At 50.9% G+C, this 10127-nt stretch overlaps 2 protein-coding genes across 2 annotated transcripts, besides 1 other annotated feature; both read left to right on the plus strand.

Moving 5' to 3' along the window:
* Positions 1 to 2288: 2288 nt before the first annotated feature.
* Positions 2289 to 6273, plus strand: PODANS_4_8350 (uncharacterized protein; the record flags this gene model as incomplete). Its single annotated transcript, XM_001905958.1, has 4 exons — positions 2289 to 2924; positions 2971 to 3097; positions 3156 to 5665; positions 5725 to 6273. The coding sequence occupies 4 exons, from the start codon at positions 2289 to 2291 to the stop codon at positions 6271 to 6273; spliced, it is 3822 nt and encodes a 1273-aa protein (XP_001905993.1).
* Positions 6274 to 7523: 1250 nt separating this feature from the next.
* Positions 7524 to 7673: a sequence feature (rRNA 5S pseudogene).
* A 534-nt stretch (positions 7674 to 8207) lies between these two features.
* Positions 8208 to 10096, plus strand: PODANS_4_8340 (uncharacterized protein; the record flags this gene model as incomplete). Its single annotated transcript, XM_001905959.1, has 2 exons — positions 8208 to 9080; positions 9119 to 10096. Coding segments are annotated over 2 exons (1851 nt in total), but the record flags the coding sequence as incomplete, so codon positions are not given.
* Positions 10097 to 10127: the final 31 nt, after the last annotated feature.

Raw genomic sequence — 10127 nt, forward strand, 5'->3', positions numbered from 1 at the left:
AACAGCAGGTTAGCAGTCGGTCAATAGGGTGCAGGAGTAGGTATGGGATATGGCAGTTGACAGTGGGGCAGAAGGGGCAGCGGAGGACAGAAGGCTGACAGCGGCATAAAGGGCGATTGGCACCGCACCTTTTGCAAAGCGTCAGTCTGTGACTTCCACCTTCTCGGATCGCCCTTGTCCTCTTTGATGGTGCTCAGGAGCAGGAGAACCTGGGCAACTGCAATCTTGGCCAGGGAGCTGGAGCCAGTGGGGCTGCTGGTACTGGGGTTGGCACCCGAACTCAGCGCACCGTGATGATGGGAGGGACTCTGCGAGTGGGCGAGGCCAGTGTGGAGGGGCTGGGAGGCAGAATTGGGATTGGGTGTGAAGGTTCCCTTCTTGGAGTGGGGGACCATGGATTACCAGGTAGGAATTATGTGTGGAATCGCCGGTGCTGCTATCCAGGGCAAGGCGGGACAGAGCGACTCTTTTTTTGGTGGTGAAGGGGGGGAGCGCGAGGCGCTACTAGGTATTCTGTAGACGTGTGTGGTACGGCAGAGGGGTCTCTTTCTCTCCCGTCTCTTTGCGGATCTCTGCTGGGGTAACGAAGTAACGAGGGCTGCTGCTTGTAAGGCCTGTGACGGTGGTCGCGGTCTGGTAATATTGTGGATGGTATTGGCAGCAGGCTCTCGGCAGGGGGCCAGGGACGGTGGTGGGTGAGATAGGGATGGTGATGGAAGATCGAAAGTCGCTTTTTTACGACGTTGTTGAATGGCAAGTGTTGCTTGCCGAGCTAGGTATCCCTTTGAGTTTGGGGCACTGAGATGCTTGGCACCCACGGCCAATCGTAGCGACGGAACCGGCGTGATCACGTGAGAGTGTACCTGGAGACACTAAGCAAAATGTGGGGTGACAAGGCTCCGACCGTTGGGTGCCTGAGGAATTAGGCGGCTGCACGCATCGGATTCACCCGAGGCCTACAATGGTATGTCAGTCCGTTCAAGAGGCCTGTCCATGTGTGAGGAATAAGATTGTGTTAAAAGGGCATTTGCAAGACAGTCAAAGGTATGTTCTAATGCCAACGTAGATAGGCCTAGACTAATGTCCAATGGCCTTGTTTACACTTGGGCAAGCCTGATATACAGTTGTGGCAGATGCTAATTCGACATGACACATCTCTTGGAAGAGACGCATTTGCATGAGGTGTAAATCGTATGTTGAGAGTTCATTTGCAAAGGTAGGGCCGCTTGAATCAATAATTGAGACACTAAAGTAGGTTGACATGCCTTGAAGGATAGTCTGTAGGCCTTTAAAGATAGTTAATAGGCCTTGAAAGATCGTTTAAAGGCCTATTAATTTACTTTCGAGGCATAGTTTACAGTGTAACATGGGTTAACTTACTTTTGTGAGTCAACTATTTTGTGGTGAGGGTGTGTGCCCGGTTGAGAAAGGCATTGCATAAAAGTTGCTGACCAATACCCATCCACCTCATCCCTCCTCAATCTCCATCTCAAAATGTATGGTCTATTCGGGTTTTATGGCAGACGGCTTCACTCAATATTTGCAACCTGCAAAGTTCCTGTGCTCACCGCATCATACTGTGCTGATACCCATCTTTAGTGGGTCCTCCGACTATGCCCCCTGACAGGTCAAGCTTTCTTCCTCGTTTCTTGGTTTCCACAGGACATCCAGTCGTCCAGTCAAGCTTTCTTTTGTTTTTGCGCCAGTTGATTTGATCAGAATGCTTGTCTTTGGTTCACAATACACAGCACAGCACAGTTATACGCATGATCCTATCCATTTCGCACTGCCACACGCCGCTATATCCGACCCAGTCTACCATAATTGCGACATGGCTGTTGGTCCAGTGTTGCAGAATAACCCACCTACAGGCGGCTCACGAGCTGCTTCTTTTGTTCCTAGCGCCGGCTGCATGGTGTGGTACAGCAACCAATGGCATTGCCCTCGCTGCGTAGCAACAATGGCCAGCCAGGCCCAATAGTTAGAAGCGGGAGATCCCTCGTCTGTTTCGTCCGGCACAGACTTCCAGGCTCGGTCTCGATGTTCATGGATGGCAAGGTCTATTTCAAATATGTAGCGTCGTTGGCCGTTGTCCCCTCATCAGCCTGCCCGTGCTTGGCGGAGCCCTTGGCAGGCTTTTAATCACTTCTCGCTTCTCCCATGCTCTTGTTCTTTTCATCTTTCTGGTGATCCATGGTTTAGTGACTTTCACCACCCCAACTGGACGCTGGACCAGCTCCCTTTCGCGTCTTGAGCCCATCTCGGCATCTTTCAGGGTCCACAGAGCGATGGACGGAAACACTGGTGCAAACAACCCCACAGACAAGGCTGACATCGACAGGGGGGCGGAGAAACGTCAGGAGAAAGACGAGGCCGAAGAGGTCATAGCCCTTGAAGTGCTACCAACACGGATTCAGTTCAAAGATTCCCTTCCCAGTCGGTCTTCCAGAGAGTTTACGGAACGCGGCCGAAGCATCAGCAAAGGACGCAGCCCCAGCCCGCCCCGTATCAACCTTGGCGCTGGATTTGCAGAGTATAGGGGTGATGTGGGCGGCCATGGCTACGATGAGACCGAGGTAGATATCATTGCCGTTCCCTGTCCTGGGGCGGATCCGATCCAGACATGGATCTACGACAGCGATTCCAGCAGTGCCGAATCCAACTATCATGTCGAGGTTGGATCGCACATCACCCGCAGCAACCAGAGCACCCGCAGCTCCCAGAGTTCTCTTCGCAGGTCAAGCCCATGGGTCACTTTGAGGCTGCGGGAGCGCGTCAACATTGCTCGGGTATTCTTGTATAGGCACCGGCATCTTGAGGAGGGAATGAATTTGAAGTCGTTGGCGAATGATCTCCTTGAGCAAGTGCAGGACATTCGCAAGGGCTCTGTAAGTGCATGCATCTTTCTGTCTCGTTTCTGCCGTGTGTGTATTTCCCAAAAATCAGATGCTGATTATGAATATCTCATAGTCTCGGCCCCTGTTTTTCATTGCGCATAGCATTGGCGGGCTGGTCGTCAAGAGTGCCTTGGTGAGAGCTAGCCAGAAAACAAAGTACCAGGATATAATGGACGACTGTCATGGTGTCACGTTCTTTGGTAGGCTTCTTGTGATGATGTTGATATTGTGACGTTTGGTAAAACCAGGCTGACAAAGCAACAGGAACACCACATCGCGGCTCAAGCTACATGTCGATGCCCAACCTCAAGGACTCTATTCAAGACCTTCTCCAGCTTGAATCGCCACTCCCCAGGTCCCTTACAGATGAAATCCTCGTCAATAATCCGAAGCTAAAACAGCTGCACGAGCAATTCGTGGACATTGCCAGCGAGCTCCGTCTTTGGTCCTTCTACGAGACTCGGGAGTGTTTGCTTTCCGGATCTGGTGCCCAGTTCACAAACGAAGTACAGTTTACTGCCCCTTTGGTTTCGGTGAAATCTGCTATACTCGAAATCTGGCAAGAAGATATCTTTGGCGTCGAAAGTGACCACGCGCATCTCGCCGCTTTTGGTCCCGATAATGAGGAGATTTTGCATTCATATCTTGGGGACTTGGCAGGCGCCGTCCTGAAAGCGGCAGAGCTTAGCCGGGATCATGTTCACCACCCACTATACCTCAAGAGCCATGTCCAAGTCGAAGTCATTGGGTTCTATGAGGATCCAGATGGCTGGATGGCTGCCACACAGCAGTATGCTGGTCAAGGGTCGGACGCGAGTGCCGAATCGGGCTCTATCATACGCTTGTATGCCACCAAATACCCCTACAAGGACTTCTTGAAGAAAGGCCCAGAGAAGTGCCTGTCTGAACGGTTACATGATCGATCGCAAAGGAAGAGGAGAAGAGTACGAAGCCCGAATCGGGCTGGCGGGCGGACAGACTTGCGGCCACCTCAGTTGCCTCAGGAAACTACAGCTGATGCCAACGTCCTCGGTATCACGCAGGGCCAGCTCGATGTTGGACATCAGGCTGGTGCTGGGATCGGCCCAGAAATCATCATCAGTGGAGGTTCACCTGTCGCTCTCGAAAGACCGGCTCTGTTGAGGGTTCCAGCTCAAACTATGCCTGAGCTACGGCCTCCAAGCCCCGAGAGCTTGGCCAGTGTATCAACCACGGCGTCGGACCCGTTGTTCATTCAAGGGAAGGACTTTGCAGGAGATGGGCCCTTGACCGTGGATTTGCTGGCCAGGCAACAAGCAGAAATTATGCTCAAGGAGCATGAACTCGGGGCGTCTGCTGGCTTTTCCCGGCCGAATCCCCAACTCAAAAAGTTCACGTGGATTCATATGCCTTTCAACAACCCGGTCTGGGTTAAGGAGATCTTTAATGTTCTTTCCGACATTCAAGGGCACGATTTTTCCAAGCTTTTTGACTATGACAACTGGCAATCGAAGCACATTCAGAACCGCCATTCCGAATCTCAGCCAGCATTCCTCAAACCAACTTGCAAGTACCTGACCAATACAGGCATAACCTCGCCACGCCCTACCCCTCTTGTTGGACCATCTTCATCGTTCTTGACACCGAACTGCCTGTTTGTCTACATGCCATACCTTCATTTTGACACCTACCGAAGCATGATCAGGCGCCGGAAGATCATCAGAGAGCGTCGGGAGCGTGGCAGGGCGAAACCTGTTCCGAAGCATGTGGCTGATGAGGACTCCCTTGAGCTCAAGATGATCTGGGAGTACATTGGCTTCGATCCTCCTCTCAACTGTCGTAGGACCTTGGACCAGTTCGGCCACCATTCCCTCAGAGACACCAACTCCCGCGATGATGACCAAATGCTGTACAAGCTCACCAAAAAGGATGCCTTCTCCCTGACGAAACAGCTCAATGGTGTTGCCACCAAGTCCCAGGTTGGGCCGGTTGGAAGCTCGATGTATTCAAACAAAGGTTCCAATGGGAGCAACGCCGGCTCCCACAATGACGACGATGAATACGAGGAAGAAACCGAGGCCGAGCTTCGAGACGGTTACGTACTGATGGTTGACCAGCTCTGGCTCTGGTCCATTGACAAGACCACCCTCACCACCTTCTTCCCTCGCCGGTACTCGACCCCAACAGAGGGCACCCTGTTTCACCAGGCCGACCTACGGAACAGCGTATACAACGAGCTCAACGGTGACCTCACCGGCCGTACCGAAAACGCTCTCGACCTGGCTGCTTTGATAGTCTACCACGCTGTCATCGTCTTCCTCGACCGTTCCACCCACCCAGACCTGGAGATCTTCCGTCTCTTTGACGAAGCCATTGGCATGTTGGCCGAAAGGATGACGCTTAATATGAAACAATTCCGGCTCCAATCTCTCAGCATGGACGATGACGAAGACGACGAGGACACCGACTACTCTGACTGGGAAGGGGAGAGCCCAGCCTCGATCAAAAAACGGCACAGAAAAGAGCTTGAAAGGTCCGAGAGGGAAAACAGAGAGAACACGTCTGCTCTACTCGAACTGGCAGATCTCAAGGATGAATTAACGGTACTGCAGACCCTGTTTAAGAACCAGGAGTCAACCGTCAAGCAAATGAAGGATTTCTACGAGATCCATTGCAAGGAGACAAGGAAGAATTGGCAGGAGCCGCTGGATGATGCGTTGGAGTATTTGGACGATTTTAAGGGGACGGTGAATGAGATGATTGAAAGGGTTAATACGACGAGGAATGATGTGAGTTCTCCCCTACTCAAACACCGTGACCAAACAGTAAGCTGACGGATAATGTGAAGTATGAAAAAATGCTCGAAATGGTCCAACGCCAAGCCCAAGTCGACGAGGTCCGCTGGTCACGCCTCCAAGCCGAGCTCGCCTCGTCCCAAAACCTCTCGGTCATGATCTTCACCACCTTCACCGTCATCTTCCTCCCGCTCACCTTTTTTACCGGACTATTCGGTATGAACGTTACCAACTGGCAAGAAGAACACATGCCCGACCTCGAGCAAGTCGGCTGGATCTCCCTGCCTACCTCGATCCTCCTAATCATTTTTTCGCTGGTTGCAGCATTCAGCTGGAGAGTCCAGAGAGGGTTCAAGGGGATATACAAGATTATAAGGGGGGGCTATAAGAAGGTTAAAAAGGGGTATACCCAGAAGCTGGAGCCGATGTGGAGGAAGGAGAAGAAACGGAGGAGGAGACAGGAGAAGAAGAGGAAATATGTGGAGAAGCAAACCGCGTGGGATAAGGATGGGATGTATGATTTTTGGGACAAGGTGAAGGAGAATCAGAGGAAGATTAGGTATCAGATTCCGGAGCAGAATAGGAGGACGTTGAGGGGGTGATATGTATGATGATTATGAAGAGATGGATAGAGATAGGTAATGGTAATCCAAATAATACATTCACAGAAATGCCTTCATGTCACGAATATGATGTGGACACCCGCAAAGAACAACCAATAGGGAAGAGGAGGCACGGCAGCCAATTAAGAGAAAGGAGGATGGACCAGTAAGAGGTGGATCATCCGGGACATGAAGGAATCATGAGCGATTCCCAGGAATCACTCATGATCCTTAGGAGTCGGTCATGATCCGGGGAGAAACAGAATGATCCAGGCTTGGCATTAGGTCTATATATACGGAGGAACTAGATAGCTTGCAGATAGTTCCGCAGTATGCAATTCACAGTTGTATTCACGGCATCTTGTGTTTACATCGAGACATCTTGTTGTGCACTGTTTAGCTGCACCGAACCAATTGTCAGAAGTTACCTTCAACCAGTATCCCTTTCAGAGGTTCTGTACAGGGGTTCGTCACATGTTGTGGTTGTTTTGTGTGTTTTCTCACCATTTCAATAGACTTCTATCCTCTAGGTACCTCCGTACCTGGCTCACCTCTGCCAAGATGTGAGCGCCCCATTGTCCTGCAGCTCCGCCGTTACATTTCACTTGATTGGCCACCACGGCCTGCTGCAGTTCCCACTCTGCTTTGCTATATGGTTAGTCTGTGACACATTAGGATAATAAGGCTTTACTAGCTTAGCATTTTAAGAGATTTCTAATTATTTATATAGTTAAACATTATAAAAAGAAAAAGATAGAAAAAAAGAGATTTATTAAAAACAAAACAAAAAATAATTATTAGTTAAATTTTAATTGAAGTTATTGGAGCGTCGATTTAAAGAAGAAGGGAATTATATTACGTTTTTAAATACAAACTTCTGGTAATATCGGCTAATTAGAAAGAAAAACGGAATAATTAATTAAAGAGATAAGAAATAAGCTTATTAAAAGAAAATTGTTAAGTTAAAAATATAATTTAGGAAAAAGATTATTAGATTATTATAATAATCTAACGATCTAGCTTTAGGAAATATTAGGGAAAGATAATAATTTAAGAGAGTAATGGTTTATATATATAGAAAAATATTTCGTAATATATAATATAAATTTTCTTTGTTAGTATTAAAAACTATTATAAATAAGATAACCTATTATTGTGCACTGATTAGCTACTATTAAACCATTGTCTAAAAGTACCTTTAACTGAGTATCACTTTCAGAGGATCCAGATCAGAGTTCGTCATACTTAATGAACCATTTAGCCGCACGCTTTTATCCACATGTTGAAGTAAATAATATATCCTTTGTAGAGTCGCCCCTCCTCGCAGCCATACTACATGATCGGCAGATTAGTTCTCAGGTGGGTGGCCACTTGGGAACCCCTGCTGTTGTATGTTTTTGCTTTTCAGCTTTTTGACCTGGCCGTCAAATGCCCTCAATTCCCATGTGCGGCTTTCCTCGGCAGAGCGGGGTTAGGGCGGGTCCCTTACCCCACGAAAATGATGCCCCACCCTGTTTTCAAATGTCAGAGGCTTGAGTGGCTGCACCTCGGGCGGGACGTCATTTGAACGGCTGCTTTCTTGGCCGAAAAATGAAATCGGAGCCGGCCCTCGAGACGAAGTGGAGAGTGGAGTGAGTGCTGGAACAAGACAAGCGGGTTGAATTGTGTGTGAGAGGAAGCCGGAGTGACCAAGTGCGATTCTTTTCTCCTCCCCTGACTGTGCAATCCTTTCCCTCGTCTTTTCTGCTGCTGTCTTGTTTGTTTCTTGTTTGCCCGCGGCTGTGGAATTTTTCTTGGGGAAACTGACTGAAAGAACGCCGTATGTGGTCATAGACCTATACTCTCTCGGCCGAAATTGTTCCCTTTGTCCCCCCGCTTCGACGACCGAGACAGACACTGTATTTGAATAGGATAGACCAAAAGACACAGTCATCATGTCGGCCTCTTCAAGACTCACCTCGACCCTCTACCGGCGGGCAGCCGCAACTGCAACCCCCCCCTCTCTCACAGCTACCTCGACGACAAGGGTACAGACACCACAGCTCGCGCGCGGGATTAGGGGCATATCATCCACAACCCCCAGCAGGTTACGACCTACCACCCTCTCCCGCTCAACCTATCCCCTCCAAAGGACAGCCGCCACCCTCCCTACGCTCCCCTCAACCCGTCTATACTTTTCCACCTCCGCAGAAGAAGACTCCTTCGACCCAGCCTCCATCGACCGCGAATCCGACGAAGTAGACGTCTGTATCATCGGCGGCGGCCCCGCAGGCCTCTCCGCCGCAATCCGCCTCAAGCAACTAGCCAACGCCGCCGGCAACGACGACTTCCGCGTCCTCCTCCTCGAAAAAGCCGGCGAGATCGGCGCCCACATCCTCTCCGGAGCCGTCATCCAACCCACCGCCATTGACGAGCTCATCCCCGATTGGCTTTCCGAAGACAATGAAAACCGCTTCACCGGCGCCACACCCGCGGGGAAGGACTCGATGAGCTTCCTGACCAAAAAATGGGCCATCCCCTGCCCTACTCCGCCTCAGATGCATAACGACGGGAATTACATCGTTTCCCTTAACGAATTCACCAAGTGGCTAGGGGAGCGGGCGGAGGAGGTCGGGGTAGAGGTTTATCCCGGTTTTGCGGCTAGCGAGGTTCTTTACAAGGCTGATGGGTCGGTCAAGGGTGTCGCGACGAATGATCTGGGGATTGGGAGGAATGGGAAGCCAAAGGATAGTTTTGAGAGGGGGATGGAGTTTCATGCTAGGGTTACGCTTTTTGGGGAGGGGTGTCATGGGTCGTTGACCAAGCAGGTGATTAAGAAGTTTGATTTGGAGGTCCGAGTCGGCAGCCGCAGACTTATGGGCTGGGGATTAAGGAGGTGTGGGAGGTGAAGCCGGAGAAGTTTGAGAAGGGGAAAATTGTGCATAGTATGGGGTATCCGCTGCCGATGGATACGTATGGGGGTGCGTGGATGTATCATTTTGGGGATAATCTTGTTTCGGTTGGGCAGGTGGTTGCGTTGGATTATAACAACCCGTGGCTGTCGCCGTATGGGGAGTTTCAGAAGCTGAAGCAGCACCCGCTTTACAGGAGTGTGCTGGAGGGGGGGAAGTGTATCTCTTATGGTGCTAGGGCGTTGGTGGAGGGGGGGTTTCAGTCGATTCCCAAGGTGGCTTTTCCGGGAGGGGCGCTGATTGGGGATACGGCTGGGTTTGTTAACGTGCCCAAGGTGAAGGGGACGCATAATGCCATGAAGAGCGGTATGTTGGCTGCCGAAGCGGCGTGGAACGCGCTGCAGGTTCCGGATAACAACTCCATTTTCCTCTATGACTACGAGGATGCCCTGAGGAAGTCGAGCATCTGGAAGGAGCTGAAAGAAGTGAGGAACATGCGCCCTAGTTTTCATTCTCCTCTGGGAATCTACGGCGGGATTCTGTATTCCGGCCTCGAGGCGTTTGTTCTGAAGGGACGTGTCCCCTGGACGCTGAAGCACAAGACGCAGGACCACGCCGCGACCAAGGACGCGAAGGACTGCAGCAAGATTGAGTACCCCAAGCCCGACGGGGAGATTACGTTTGACATCTTGACCAGTGTGAGCAGGACGGGGACGAACCATGAGGAGGACCAGCCAGTGCATCTGCAGGTCAAGGACTGGGAGAAGCACACGAGGGAGACGTGGCCGAGGTGGAAGGGGTTGGAGAATAGGTTCTGCCCGGCGGGGGTGTACGAGTATGTGGAGGATGAGGGGAAGGAGGAGGGGGTGAGGTTTCAGATCAATGCGCAGAATTGCATTCACTGCAAGACCTGTGATATTAAGGCGCCGAGGCAGGATATTAATTGGCAGGTGCCGCAGGGGC

The sequence above is a fragment of the Podospora anserina genome, chromosome 4 (genome assembly GCF_000226545.1).
Source record: "Podospora anserina S mat+ genomic DNA chromosome 4, supercontig 4".
Lineage (NCBI taxonomy): Eukaryota > Fungi > Ascomycota > Sordariomycetes > Sordariales > Podosporaceae > Podospora > Podospora anserina.